This window comes from Carcharodon carcharias, chromosome 12 (genome assembly GCF_017639515.1).
Source record: "Carcharodon carcharias isolate sCarCar2 chromosome 12, sCarCar2.pri, whole genome shotgun sequence".
Classification (NCBI taxonomy): Eukaryota; Metazoa; Chordata; class Chondrichthyes; order Lamniformes; family Lamnidae; genus Carcharodon; species Carcharodon carcharias.
Window position 1 is genome coordinate 114,485,934 of NC_054478.1, and position 15,530 is coordinate 114,501,463.

At 44.8% G+C, this 15,530-nt stretch overlaps 1 protein-coding gene across 1 annotated transcript in view; it reads left to right on the forward strand.

Annotated features, from left to right (window-relative positions):
- Positions 1-15,530, forward strand: part of LOC121284720 (protein unc-80 homolog) — a 542,332-nt gene that overhangs the window by 40,469 nt on the left and 486,333 nt on the right. Inside the window, exons 4-5 of the mRNA XM_041200272.1 lie at positions 4,397-4,710; positions 7,009-7,132. Coding sequence (XP_041056206.1) covers positions 4,397-4,710; positions 7,009-7,132 — 438 coding nt within the window. The remainder of the gene's footprint in view (positions 1-4,396; positions 4,711-7,008; positions 7,133-15,530) is intronic.

The window sequence follows — 15,530 nt, forward strand, 5'->3', positions numbered from 1 at the left end:
GTCATTGCATTGCTAACGCTCCCCATGGACTCCTCCATCAAGGAGACCATGGCACGCATTCCCTCATGTATCTCTGCCAGATCCTCCCGCACACCCTGCTGAAATCCAGCATCTGCTGCCTCAGGGACGACTCCAGAGGCACAAAATCATCAGATACCGATTGAGCATGTTCCTGGTCCCCAGCAGTCCTCCGACTGCCAGCGCCCTGGGCACTCTCTGCCTCCACCTGCACCTCAAGCAAGTGTGAAGTGCCCTCACCAATATGCACTGAGATACCAGACGGCGATCCTATGCCACCGAGGTGCTGGTATCTGTGCTAATGCCTGCTTGACAGATGGGGTGTGATGCTGGTGCATGGTGAGCATGGTGGTCCTCAGTGGTCACAGGCGGGCCTTCAGCCTCCTCATAATGAAGGGTTTCTGGTAAGCCTAAAAGGGAGAAGAAGGACATGTCATTAGTTTAAGTCATTAGACTGTCAGTGTGCATGCCGGGCACCCTGTTGAGACAGATGTATGCTTCATGGTGCCCTCATCTTTCCATTATCAATGGGCATTCCAGGTTCAGGGCTCACATCAATATAGAGACTACACTGGAATGGCTGCAAAAGCCCATATTCTCACCTCAGTGCACTGCATTCTTACCTCTCTCTGGCACCCCAACCTCACCGTAGCTGCTTGACCTAGGTGCATGGTGCTTCTCCAGCTCCAAGGCCTACTGCTTCCAACTGAGGATGAGGAGGTGCGGGGGCCCCCGCCAGTCCACGACCTCTCAGTAATGTTATGGGATGTTTTCTCCTGAAAAGATGTAGGAGCATTGATTGGTCCACCTCCTACCTGCACTGCCATTGCAGCCTGGCCAATCCCAACTGAGGAACACCTTGTAGGGCTCAGCTGGGTCGTGACCCTGGAGCTGCAAGGCACTCAGTCCACACAGCCAGGGCTCACCCACTTGGCCAGATCCTGCCTCATTGACATTTGTCATTCACGCTGTAACCTCTGAGGTCTAAGAGGGGGATGGGCAGCTCTTCACTGTTCTGCAAAGTAACTCATGCCAACATGGTACTCACCCTTCCCGATTGCAGGAGATCATTAAAACGGTTCTGGCACTGTACCCATGTGTACCTCACCACGTTGTAGCTGCTGACCCTGGATGCCACTTCCGCCCAGGCCTTTTTGGTGAGGTGGGAGCTCCTGCTCCCGTCCCTGGGGACAAGCGTTTCTCTCCTTGCTGCCACCTCTCCAGGGCAGTGAGGCACTCATCTGAGAAATGTGGGGCCCGACTGCCTTCCCACCTGCCATGTCCACTTGCTACAGTCTCCATTCACAGGACTTCCACGTCCTTCAGTGGCAGCCTTCCAGGGGCTGCCGAGGCAACATTTGAATCAGCAGCTGGGTCACCATTGGACCCTGCGGATATTAAGCCCCCACCAGCCCCTTTGCGCTCATTCACCGGCTGTGTCTCACACTGGGCGGGCCTTAATCGGCCCGCCTGCGTAAAATCATGGTGCACTGCTGATCTCAGGCTGCGGTCAGCTTCCCAACCACCCCCGCCCACCCCCACCAATCCCGCACACCAAAGGCAAACTTCTGCCCAAAATCTATTTATCCAGAAAACAAAGTCTATTTATTCAACAAACAGCAAGCAAACAAAGTCCACTTACTCAGCAGACTCTATTTAAGCAGCGCACTACAGAAAACAGTCTACAGAGTCTATTTAAAAATTAGAACTGGAGGAAGCAGAACTCCTGGTTGAAACTATAGCAACTTCTTCTGCTTAGAACTAGTGATTTCTCCAGAAAATTATAGTAAGTGGAGGATAGCTACATACAAATTATATATGTAAATCAATCCCAATCACTGACCAACATTGTTGGTGTAGGAAATTGTCCACTTCTCCTCATTCTGTCTTGGAATTGTGGTGTCATTGTATGCAACTTTATATTTGCACATAGATACCTCCACCTAAGCTTTGCATAGATTTCAAGTTAGTGGAGCTGCCTAGAGCTTCAAAGCACCTTTGAAGGACTTCATGAAACCAGTTCTCTCATGCCCCATTGTGACAGAAGTATTTTAATTGAATTATTGATTATTTTCTTTAATGTTAGTCATAGAGTGAATTTGGTTTCTGTTGACTGTTCCACAGGGCTCAGTGTTGGGACCCTTGCTGTTTGTGTTATACATTAACGATTTGGACGTGAACGTGGGGGGCACGATTGGGAAATTTGCAGATGACACAAAGATTGGCCGAGTAGTGGATAGTGTAGAGGATAGCCATAATCTCCAAAACAATATAGATGGGTTGGTAGAGCGGGCGGTAAAATGGCAGATGGATTTTAACATGGAGAAGTACATTTAGGGAGGTCAGACGGTTACAGGGATTACACAATAAATGGGAATAAACCAAGAGGGGTAGATGAAGTGAGAGATCTTGGCGTACAAGTACACAGGTCCCTGAAGGCAGCAGTTCAAGTAGACAAGGTTGTAAAGAAGGCTTATGGAATGCTCTCCTTCATTAGCAGAGGTATGGAATATAAAAGCAGGGATATAATGTTGGAATTGTATAAAACACTGGTGAGGCCACAACTGGAGTATTGTGTGCAGTTCTGGTCACCACATTACAGGAAGGATGTAATAGCTCTGGAGAGAGTGCAGCGGAGGTTTACAAGAATGTTGCCAGGGTTAGAAACGTGTAGCTACAAGGAGAGATTGGATAGGTTGAGGTTATTTTCCTTAGAACAAAGAAGGCTGAGAGGTGACATTATTTCCCTTGATGGAGAATTCTAGAACCAGGGGACATAGATTCAAGATAAGTGGCAGAAGGTGTAGGGGGGACATGAGGAAGAACTTTTTTACGCAGAGGGTAGTGGGTGTCTGGAATTCGCTGCCCAAGTTGGTGGTAGAGGCAGAAACTCTAAACTCTTTTAAAAAGTACCTGGATCTGCACCTTAAGTGCTGTAAGCTGCAGGGCTATGGACCGGGTGCAGGAAGGTGGGACTAGAAAGGGCACCTGGTGTCCTCGGGCTGGCATGGAAAAGATGGGCCGAGTGGCCTCCTTCTGTGCTGTAACTTTTCTATGGTTCTATGGACTGGTTTTGTATGGCACAGGCCAAAAGTTAGTTCTTAGGTGTTTGAGTTTTGATTGTGGTCAGATAAAAGAGAGATTATTGTGTTAATTTTTCACAACCAGATCATAAGCATCCTATCTAAGTGACAAAAAATAGCATCCAATCTATTTTACTAAGAGGTCATCTTCTATTACGAACAAACAGCAAAATAGTGTAGATGCTGGGAACTTGCAACAAATAGAAAATACAAGATCATACTAAGAGAGCATTATGATTTCTTTACTCTCTCCAAGTTGTTCTGTTCCTTTTTAATTTCAGTTCACCTGTAATATTTTCCAATTCTGAGGATAGATTTTATACTGAAAATGTTAACTCTCCACAGATGCTTCTTGACTTACTGAGTGTTCCCAATGCTTTTTTTTATATTTCTATTCACTTTGTTTAGACATGTCTTTATAGGTTGAAGCTATTTACCACAGTTTAATGAAGCAGATTAGCCTTGGTTTAGAGTGACAGCTGTGTTTGACCAACCTTTGCACAGTTTCAATGATTGTAGTCCATTGATGACCAGCTTTGTGGCTGCAGGTTTCTTTTTTTTATTTTTTATTTCTAGTGTACACTTTTACCTGTGGCTGAGACAACAGTCATTCTGTAGCTAACATGGAAACCAGGCTAGTTTGGCTCTAGCAGTATTTTGCCATATAAGGGCACATCAGCTATCAAGGTTCAATGTATTTTTTGAGAGATAGCTCAGACAGAAGCATCTTAATTGTTTTGAGATGTTGTAATATACCATTTTTGTTAAGTAGAGTATTTATTGATTCGTAGCCTGAGTCATGGGCTGATGGATTGTTCGATCAGTCCATCTACTAAAAACCATGTTGTGGGGTCAGCAGGGAGGTTTGGGAACATAGGATATTCCAGTAGTCTGATTACTGGTTACCAGTCATTCTCTCTTTGAACTCTGGGTCTACTTATCCAGACATTGGGCAATTAAAGATGCACACCATTTATAGGAGAAACTAATAGGAGTAATTTATGATGCCAAACCAGGACAAAATGTCTGGCATAAAACGCAGGATGTACCAATTGCCTTCCATTACAGCAGTTCTACTCCACACCTCCTTGCTGCTGTGTTCAACTTCAGTGCGGAAAATATGCAATATATAAATCAGCTTTAAGAGAATTCTTCCTTTAACAACTGATGTTCTATTCATTGGCCCCCAGCGTGCTCCCAGATCATCAAAGTTGCATGAAAAGAGAACTGTTTACTTTGCTGTAAAATATTCTAACTCAAATGTTAATATAAATTGTGTATTATTATGTTACAAGGCCATCAAGATAAACTTGGCGTTGCAGAGACCAAGCTTCTTCATACACTGCATTGGATGCTGCTGGATGCTCCTTTTGAATGCAGTAATGAGACCACAGCTGCCTTCAGCACTGGAAGAGGAGGGGGGTCCAGTTGGTCTGGGAGCAGCAGTGCTTTTGTTCACCAGGTGGAGAATCGTGGATCCCCAGGCCAGCCTGGACAAGATAGTGTCACAGAAGAGGAGGAGCATACAAGACGCAAGCTATTCACCAATTCAATGGCCACTGTGGAACTTTTTGTCTTCTTGTTTGCACCTCTTGTCAACAGAATTAAGGTACATTAATAAATACATTTCATAAATTTCTTGAATTATGTACTTTTTTGGCTGTTTTGAAAACCAGCATATTTTATTGAGCTAATTCTTCTTAGTGTTGCTCCACTGCTAAGTTAAGATAGCAGCTCACATAATGGTGTTAAGGCGATTCAACTGCAATCTGTGCAGTGTGCTTTACTCTAAATCTTTATAAATCACTAAACCTTTATAAATCACTGGTTAGGCGTCAGTTGGTTTAGCAAGAATGTCAAAGCAGGGATAAGGGACTTCTATTGCTTGGAGAGATTAGAGAAACTGAGGTTTGTTCTCCATAGAGCAGGAAAACGTAAGGGTCGAGAGGTAATGGCTCTTCAAAATTTAAAAATGTTTTGATAGAGTAAATATGGAGTTTTCCATTGGAAAGATGGATTGGTAACCAGAGGATAATTGGCAAAGAACCAGTGGGAAGGTGAGGATTTTTTTTTACACAGTGAGTTATGATCTGGAATGCACTGCCACAAACAGTTATGGAAGCAGATTCAATAAGGACTTTCAAAAGGATTTGGATATATACTTGAAAAGGAAAAAAATACCAGGCTAAAGGAAAGAGCAAGGGAATTGGACTAATATATAGCACTTTCAAACAGATGGTGTAGACGTGATGGACCAAGTGCCCTCCTTTTTTGTGTATGATTCTATAATTTAGTGTAATGCAGGTTTTTTATCATTCAGTATTTGAATTTCAGCTTGTTGCCATCTTAGCGGTATTGTAGCCATATATTACACGTCATAATGGCATTTTATCTATACGTTTATTAACAAGGAGAAGATAACTTTGGCTGATTAATGCAGCGTAACATGAATTTACTTTATTGAGAAATATTGAAACCATATTTTAAAGGTGCTGCATACTAGGCTTCTTTGGACTATGAAGAAGCATATAATGACCCACAAACGTAGCAGCATTTCAGAAGTAACTGGAACACAATATAGTCAAATGATACCAAGATTCAAAAACCCTATATGAAGATTTTGCAGCAAATTTTCATGCCACTTGCAGAGGTTCAACATGAGCTATGTTGCCTAATCTGTGATTTACTAAATAACTTCCAAAATAATTTTAACATAAACTATATTCTTTCCTGTAGTTGCACAGAAAAAATGCTTCTTTAAAAAGTATAATGAATGCCAATTTAATTTGCCTAGCAGGTTTGTGGTACAACAAACTGCTATCTCACTTATGCCAGTCACATAGAAAACTCATTTTTGTGAGCAGTCCAATTTGTCGTTGAAATTTGGAGCCTGCATGAAAATAGTAAAATTCTAAGTTTGAGGAGACTGGAGCATTGTGTAGCCAAATCATAAAGGGACTCTAAAACTATAACAATTTTCCAACAAATTTGTGCTACGTTAGACAGAGATTCAGCTTGAATAGTGTGCTGTGGTGGGGAAACAATGGCCTTGTGGTTATTTTCACTGGACTAGTAATCCAGAGGCCCAGGCTAATGCTCTGGGGACATGGGTTCAAATTCCACCATGGCAGCTGGTGAAATTTAAATTTGATTTGTAACTCTGGAATTGAAAAAAACGTGTCCCAGTAATGACCATGAAACTACCATTGATCATCATTAAAAATCCACCTGGTTCCCTAATGTCCTTTAGGAAATCTGCCATCCTTACCTGGTCTGGCCTACATGTGACTCAGGACCAACTGCAATGTGGTTGACTCTCTGAAATGGCCTAGCAAGCGAAGGGCAGTTAGGGTTGGGTAACAAATGCTTGTCTTGCCAGCTACACCCACATCTCATTAAGGAAAAAAGGTCCATACAGTGCCATTGACTCCTATTGAACTTTGGATACACACTCCAGCGCTAATTTTGAACTAGAGGAAAAATTAACAGAGCATACCTGAAACGTTAAAACAAAAATAATCCATAAAGACGAATCACTGATTGTCATCTTGTAAAATGGCAGAATTCATAGCTGGTTTTAATTATCTGTGCATCAGTTATTTGCTGATAGTAGTTGCCTGATGCACGTATGGCCTGATCCAGTATGGGCCATCTTGTGATGCACAACTGTATTGAAAAAGTATACACTGTGAAAATTTGGACAAAAATAGACATTGATGAAAATGATTATATTTGCATTAACAGTCAAAAGTTAAACTAAATTTCCATAAGATCAACTAAATGGTTAAGTAATAACAATTGTGATTTAAGCATTTTAATTTTTTTGATAAAATCCAGTTGATTGTATGAAAATAATTTACTCACTATTTCACATGAATGATGTGTTATTTTTATTGCTTTTTATTAGGAATCAGATCTTACCTTTCGCCTGGCAAGTGGTCTTGTGATTTGGCAGCCAATGTGGGAGCACAAGCATCCTGAAGCACCTGCATTTACTGCTCTTGTGAAACCAATCAGAAATATCGTTACAGGTAAGAAATAATTGACAGCTATTTACATGATATATTTAAAAAATTCCTGCTTGCATCAAAACTGCATATAACTAGAAGACCCCAACGCAACTTAACATGTTTGTGTAAAATTCCTTTGTTCACTGATATAAGAGGGATCCCATTTAAAATAAAACAATGATTGCCTCTATTCAAATAACAAAGGGGTTCTATATGAACAGGTAATGCAATTGTGTGCTAATATTTCTGTGCAATTTCAAGGAGTTTTTAAAAAGAAAGGTAATAGTATTTGCTGTATGTGACATCTTCATCTATAATCGCATTGTTGGATATTTTTCTCATCTACCCTATAGTTTGAGCTATGGATACATTTTAGAACTGAGTATTTGGCAGTGGATTTTAGACTGCAGAATTCAGCTGCATAATGTTGGTGATTTCAGCAACAGGGGAGCTGGTTCAGTTAAAAAAAAAAGCAGGTGCTGAATTTTCCCCCTGTTGGGGGGGAGATTGATGGGTGGGCGCATACAGGTGCGCTTCCGATTGGTGCCCCCGATTGGAGGCACGCCGCCATTTTATGTGGTTTTATGTGGGATGTGCACACAGACATGCTGTGCGCTCCCTGTGCTGGGGGTGGGGGGGGTGGGGGGGGGATGTTGGTTGGTGGGAATTCCAATATCGAGAGTGCTCTCTTTCGCGTATGCTAGGTGCAGCCTCAGGGAGATCGGCTCTAAATGTAAAAAAGACAAAAATAGAAACATAAAATTTCCCCTACATGTCCCCTCATGTGACAATGTCACATGAGTTGGAATATGTCCATAATTTTTACAAAACCTTTATTTAAATGTTTTAAAGCTGACATGAAACCTCATCCCACCCGTGGATGAGGTTTCATGTCTTTTCTAGTTCTAGTTCCCGCCGGGGCCCCTGGCCTGCCCACCGCTGACTCGTAGAATTCTGCCCCAGATGTGGGATCTATTCCCAACTGTTTATGGCACGACCTGTACTGACTGCTGTGTTGCAGAGGGTGAAAATACGTATGGCCTGTGCATGCATGGAAGTATACAGATTGAGCAGATTGTGACATTGATCGGCGTTTAATGCTGATTTGAATCTGGATCTGTATTTTGGATCTCACAGTTCCAGTTAATTCTCTTAAACATGTTCAACTGCATGAGGAACCCATCTGCCCCAACCAGTGCTATTGAAAGGCATCAGTATCCGACTTGTAGCTGAGTGTTTTTGACCATCTTCTGTTACAGTGTTAGTGGAAATATTGGGTTGTTGCAGGAGCTGTGGAATGTTAGTTAAGTCCAGGAACTGGCCTTGGATGTTTGAAAGGTATTGTGTGTTTCTGAAAGGCCTCTGAACCCACTACTTAATCACGATGATGGAGGCTATAGTTGCAGTTCCGCTTGGATTCTAACATGAGAGGGAGATGAACCAGAGGCAGCAAAGAAGACAAGATGCTTGCAGAGGGAGGAGGAGGAGTGCTCTCATTCGGAGGCCTAACCCACTCAGGTCTTCAGGGAGCATTTCCCCTGCCTGCACCCAAACCAGGAGCAGTGTGTTCAGTGACTGCACTTCATCAAAGAGAGTATCTCGGAACTGTATAACCTCTTGGAACCTCATAGCAGGGTGAGGAAAGCGCTACCAGTGGCCATCAAGGTGACCATGGATCTGAATTTTCCAAGCTAGTACAGGTGGCATTGCTAATGTATTTTGGTTTACCCTCCATCGCTGCATCTAGGACATGGAGAGGCAATGTACGTCCAGAAGGGGACTTAATTGACTTCTCTATAAATAGAGAGAAGCAGAAGGAGTGGATACATATTTTTGCCAGAATAGTGAGATTCTGAGCATTGCAGGGACCCTTTGACTGCATGCATGTGGCTTTGTGGCCGTCACGTGTGGAGACATACTGACACCACAAGGGGGAACCGCTCACTCAAAGTGCACATGCAGTCACACCCAGATCACCATGCTAGTGAATGCCTGTTATCCAGGCAGCAGTTATAATGTCTTCATCCTGCACCAGTCTGCAGTTCTAGCCATTTTTGAGCCTCCATGTTGAACCAGAGGATGGTTGCTCAGCGACAAGGGCTGATGAGCCCCTCCAGCACTTCACCATACAAGGACAGTGCTCATACAGTGAAAGTCATGCTGCATCATAGAGCTCACCAATGGCATCCTAAAGCAACGGTTTTCTTGGGATTCATTTAGGGGAACAGCAGTCTGATGTTATGCTGAAGGACAGCCTGTCTGCAATGTGGGTGTGCCCATTTCCTCTTCCTTTCTCCTCCTGATCATTGAAGCCCAGGGGCAATGGCCAGAATGGTCAGATTGTGGAAGCTGCAGCGGAGCACCACAGATTGGAATACCCACTCCCAGGAACACTGATCACTGTTGATTCACGATGTGCTGATCCTGCCTCCATGCCACCCCTTAGAGTCCATGCACTGTCAATATCTGAGTTGGCAGCTATGAGCATCAGATGAAGTGACAAGTGTTTTACTCCCACAGGGCCATTTTTCCTCCAGGCATTCATCCTCAGGCATCACTGGCTGGCCAGGTGACTGCTCTTTCATATCTGTATACATAAATGCACAAGTGGAGGATTGGGGCGAGGGAAAACAGGGGTCATGGAATGCAAGACATTCATGGTTACACTATCTGCAGCTTTCACATTATACCAGATTGCGGGATAAGGGTGATGTGGGGTTTCAGAATGAGTGTACGGCTATTATCCTGGATGGTTTCAGTGATGCCACTCTCCATGATTTCAATGATGGCTGCTTCAGTTATCCCTAGCACCATATCTCCTCCATGGGATTCAGCACATGCAGTTATGCCTGCCATATGCTGGTTTGCTGCTGCTGCTTATTATGAACCATCCTGTCCTGCAGAAGAGAGGGAAGGGTGTCAGTGAGTATGTTGCAATGTATCTGGATAATGTACATGCCACAACTGAATATCTGGCAGCATGTGCAAACTATGAGTTATGAATGTGCAGTCTTCAGGAGTGCTCCATGTCTGAGGGTGAGTTGAAGCATATAAATGTGGGATTTGAGTCATGATTGATATACATATGTTGGCAGGCAAGTGATGGAGGTGTGGTGATTACTTTTTTTTATTCTTTCATGGGATGTAGGCATCGCTGGCAAGGCCAGCATTTATTGCCCATCCTTAGTTGCCCTTGAGAAGGTGGTGGTGAGCTGCCTTCTTGAACTGCTGCAGTCCATGTGGTGTAGGTACACCCACAGTGCTGTTAGGGAAGGAGTTCCAGGATTTTGCTCCAGCGACTGTAAAGGAACAGCGATATATTTCCAAGTCAGGATGGTGTGTGGCTTGGAGGGGAACTTGCCGGTGGTGGTGTTCCCATGTGTCTGCTGCCCTTGTCCTTCTAGATGGTAGTGGTCATAGGTTTGGAAGGTACTGTCTAAGGAGGTTTGTTGAGTTCCTGCAGTGCATCTTCTACATGGTACTCACTGCTGCCACTGTGTGTTGGGGGTGGAGGGAGTGAATGTTTGCAGATGGGGTGCCAGTCAAGCGAACTGCTTTGTCCTTGATATTGTCGAGCTTCTTGAATGTTGTTGGAGCTGCATTCATCCAGGCAAGTGGAGAGTATTCCATCACATTCCTGACTTCTGCCTTATAGATGGTGGACAGTCTTTGGGGAGTCAGGAGGTGAGTTACTTGCCACAGGATTCCTAGCCTCTGACCTGCTCTTGTAGCCACAGTATTTTTATGGCTAGTCCAGTTCAGTTCTGGTCACTCATAACCTCCAGGATGATAGTGCGGAATACAACAATGGTAATGTCATTGAATGTCAAGGGGCAATGGTTATATTCTCTCTTGTTGGAGGTTGTCGTTGCTTGGCACTTCTGTTGCACAAAATAGTACTTACCACTTATCTGCCCAAGCTTGGATATTGTACAGGTCTTGCTGTATTTGGACATGGACAGCTTAAGTATCTGAGGAGTTGCGAATGGTGCTGAACATTGTTCAATCATCAGCGAACATCCTCACCTCTGACCTTATGATGGAACGAAGGTCATTGGTGAAGCAGCTGAAGATAGTTGTGCCTAGGGCACTATCCTGAGGAACTCCTGCAGTGATGTTCTGGAACTGAGATGATTGACCTCCAACAACAACAACCTTCTTCCTTTGTGTTAGGTATGACTCCAACTAGTGGAGAGATTTCCCTCTAATTCCCATTGCTCCAGTTTTGCTAGGGCTCCCTGATGCCATACTTGGTCAAATGCTGCCTTAATGTCAAGGGCAGTCACTCTCACCTCACCTTGGGAGTTCAGCACTTTGGTCCATGTTTGAATCAAGGCTGTAATGAGGTCAGGACCTGAGTGGTCCTGGCAGAACCCAAACCGAGTGTCAGTGAGCTATTGCCACATGATAGCACTGTTGATGATCCCTTCCATCACTTTAGTGATGATCGAAAGTTGACTGATGAGGCGGTGATGGGCCAGGTTGGACTTGTCCTGCTTTTTGTGTACAGGACATATGTGGCAATTTTCCACCTTGCCAGGTAGATGCCAGCATTGTAGCTGTAGTGGAACAGCTTAGCTAGGGGCATGGTAAGTTTTGGAGCACAGGACCTCAATGCTATTCCTGGAATATTGTTAGGACCAAAAGCCTTTGCATTATCCAGTGCCTCAGCTATTTCTTGATATCATATGGAGTGAATCAAATTGCCTGAAGACTGGCATCTGTGATGCTGGGGACCTCCAGGGGAGGCTGAGATAGATCATCCACATGGCACTTCTGGCTGAAGGTTGTTGCAAATGCTCCAGACTTATCTTATGTTTGTCCACCGATCTGCCTGTGCCTTTTTGAAGTTCTGTACCTCCCTCCTCAAGGTTAACAATACCTCCAAATTTAATATTGTCTGCAGATTTTGAAATTGTGCCCTGTACACCAAAGTCTAGGTCGTTCATAGTTATCAGGAAGACCAAGGATTCTAACACTGATCCCTGGGGAACCCTGCTATAAACCAGTCTGAAAAACAACCATTAACCATTACTATAGATAAAAACAAAAAAACTGCGGATGCTGGAAATCCAAAACAAAAACAGAATTACCTGGAAAAACTCAGCAGGTCTGGCAGCATCGGCGGAGAAGAAAATTAACCATTACTCTCTGGTTCCTGTTACCCAGTCAGTTTCATATCCATGTTGCTTCTGTCCCTTTTATTCCATGAGCTCTAAATTTACTCACAAGTTTGCTGTGCGGCACAGCATCAAATGCCTTTTGGAAGTCCATGTATACCATGCCAACAGCATTACCTTCATCAACCCTCTTGGTTACCTCATCAAGATACTCAAGCAAGTTAGTTAAACTCAATTTTCTTTTTAAAAATCCATGCAGGCTTTCCTTAATTAACCCGCATTTGCCCAAGTGACCATTACTTTTGCCCCTCATTATCATTTCTAAAAGCCTCCTGATCAGTGAGGTTAAACTGACTGATATGTAATTGCTGAGCTTACCTTTCTTTAACAGGGTGTGATATTTGCAATTGTCCAGTCCTCTGACACCACCCCTGAGTCTGAGGAAGATTGGAAAATTACGGCTAGTGCCTATGCAATTTCTGCTCTTACTTCCTTCAGTATCCTTGGATGTATCACATCTGGTCCTTATTAACTTGAAGTATAGGCAGCATATCCAATACCTTCTCCTTATCAATTTTAAACCCTTCAAGTGTCGGAACTATCTCCTCTTTCACTAAGAATGATTCCGGGGTAAAGAACTGTAGCTATGAGGATAGATTGGAGAGGTTGGGATTCTTGTCCCTGGAGAAAAGGCGGCTGAGATGAGACTTGATAGAGATATTCCTGAGGGGTATAGACAAGGGAACATCAAGAACTAGAGGGCACAAATTCAAAATAATTGGCAAAAGGAGTATATGTGATGTGAGGAAAAGTTTTTTCACCCAGAGGGTGGTTGGAGTTTGGAACGAACTTCCTGAAAGGGTGGTGGAGGCAGGTTCGATGGAGGTATTCAAAAGGGAATTAGATTGCTACCTGAAATGAGAGAATGGGCAAAGTTATGGGGTAAGGCGGGGGAGTGGGGCTAGGTGGAATGTTCTTTCTTAGAGACAGTGCAGATTCGATGGGCTGAATGGCTTCCTTCTGTACTGTAAAGGTACTGTGATGAGCTGGGCAGCATCTGCTTCTTTGGTAAAGACAGATGCAAAGTATTCATTTAATACTTCAGCCATGCCCCCTGCCTCCATGGGTAAATCCCCTTTTTGGTCCATGACTGGCCTCACTCCTCCTTTACCACCTTTTTACAGTTTATTTGCATATAGAAGATTTTTGGATTCCCTTTAATGTTAACTGCCAGTGTGTTCTTATACCCTCTCTTAGTTTCTCTTATTTGCTTTTTCAATTCCCCTCTGAACCTTCTATATTCAACCTGAGTCTCAATTTTATTATCCATCAGACAGCTGTCATAAGTACACTTTTTCTTTTTCATTTTAATCTCTATCTCTTTCATCATCCAGGGAGCTCTGGATTTGTTTGCCCTACCTTTCTCTTTCGTGGGAATATACCTCTCGTGGAATTTTCCATGCCCACTGGCATCAGGCCTATTCAGCTGCGTGAGTGGACAATATGGTGAGAAGGCCAAAAATAACTCACGACATCCTGAAACCAGTTTTCTGATCGTCCACCCAGCCCATCGTTGGCAGGCCGCATTTCCCGACGTCCGACGTCCGGAACCTCATTGTAGTACATCTGCATATCATTATAAGGCCAGTCTGATGAAATCATCCACCCATGTCGGCATGATTGCACATTGACGTGTTTCACAACAACATGTAAATGTTGTGTGCCTGGTGGGCTGCACTTCGGGAGAATTCGGAGATGAGTACACGGTGATGACGTGCAGCGCTTGCGAGGTTCACCTGTTGGACTTCAGGGTTGAGGCGACATGTGGGGGTAGTGCAAGGGCTGCCCTGTGGTTGAGGCGCGTTGGATGGCGGGGCGGGGGGCAAGGGCAACCCTGCTGTTGAGGGAAGTTGTGGGTGGGTGGGGGGAGCAAGGATTGCCCCGCAGTTGAGATGACTTGGGGGTGGAGCAAGGCTTGCCCTGCAGTTGAAGGTAGTGCACAACCACGTGCGGAGCAGGGGGAGGAAAGCAGCCACACATTAGAGAAACCTTGTATAAAATGACCATTCCTCTGCAGCTGAGACAGTTCAGACACAGCCACATTGACATTTGTGGAGTTGAGACTCTGGCTTACCTGCCGACTCAAGCAACACAGGCAAAAAAATGCCACCAAGTTCTCCAGAGCTTTTCTCACTCCTAGACTGCAAACTAATGAACGTTTTAGTGGACTGCAGAACAGTTGGAAGACTGGGCACATTGTACAGTTTCTTCGCTAAAGCTGGCATGGAACAGTCACTGGTGGAGGCGCTCACAGCCCCTGGCAAAGTCATCATTCCGATTTGGACCAGTCTCCCCCATGGTTCAAGCTAACAGCAGCCTTGCAGTGTGGGTTAGGAGAATGCAGGCGCCTGAGCTGAGAGCAATGGAGCAAAGCTGCCTTCAATTGGTCAGGTGGAGTGGGGCAGAGGAGGGTGGTGTTTCAGGCAGCCATGCAGCGCTCCAAATTCTGGCCATTGAAGTGGTGGCCAGCAATGTCTGGGGTGCATTAAGTGGCCTTCAGTCTTAACCAAGAGAGGCTCTTAGGACATGCAAGCTAACCCACGTGTGTCTCTCTTTGATCCTGCAGGAGGAGTACATCAGGAGCATGGAGCCTGGTTACCTAGCTGTATGCCTCATAAAGACAACAGGGTAGAGAGCAACAGAGGCGCCTGGCCACGCAGAGGGAGGAGCAGCACCCTCAGGAAGAAGGATGGCTGGGGCTCCCACATACACTACCAAAGAGCCACAGCTAGCCATCGCTGGATGGCGTCTAGCTAAACCCAAGGTCTGTAGACGCCGCCTTTCATTCCTGCAGATGACCGAGAACCAGTGTAGCCGAAGTCTACAGGTGCCTAGGGAACTGGTTGGTCACATCTGCCAGCTGCTGCAGGATTTGGCACCATGGGGACAAACAGGGCATCCACTGCCTGTGGCTGTGAAAGTGACCATGGCACTCAGTTTTTACACCAGCGGCTCCTTTCAGGGCTCCATAGGTGACCTCAGTAGGATACCACAAGCTTCTACCCCACAAATTCACCCATGAAGTCATGGATGCCAGCTTCGCGAAGGCATACAACTGTGCATTTCACCTGGGATCAGGAAAGCCAGGACGCAAGAGCAGTGGGATTTGCCCAGATCTCGGGTTTCCCACAGTGCAGGGTGCCCTTACATGGTGCTCAGATCTGCGTCACAACAAGCAGTCAACTGCAAGGGCTTCCATTCGCTGATGGTGTCGCTGGTGTGCGACCATCACAAAGACA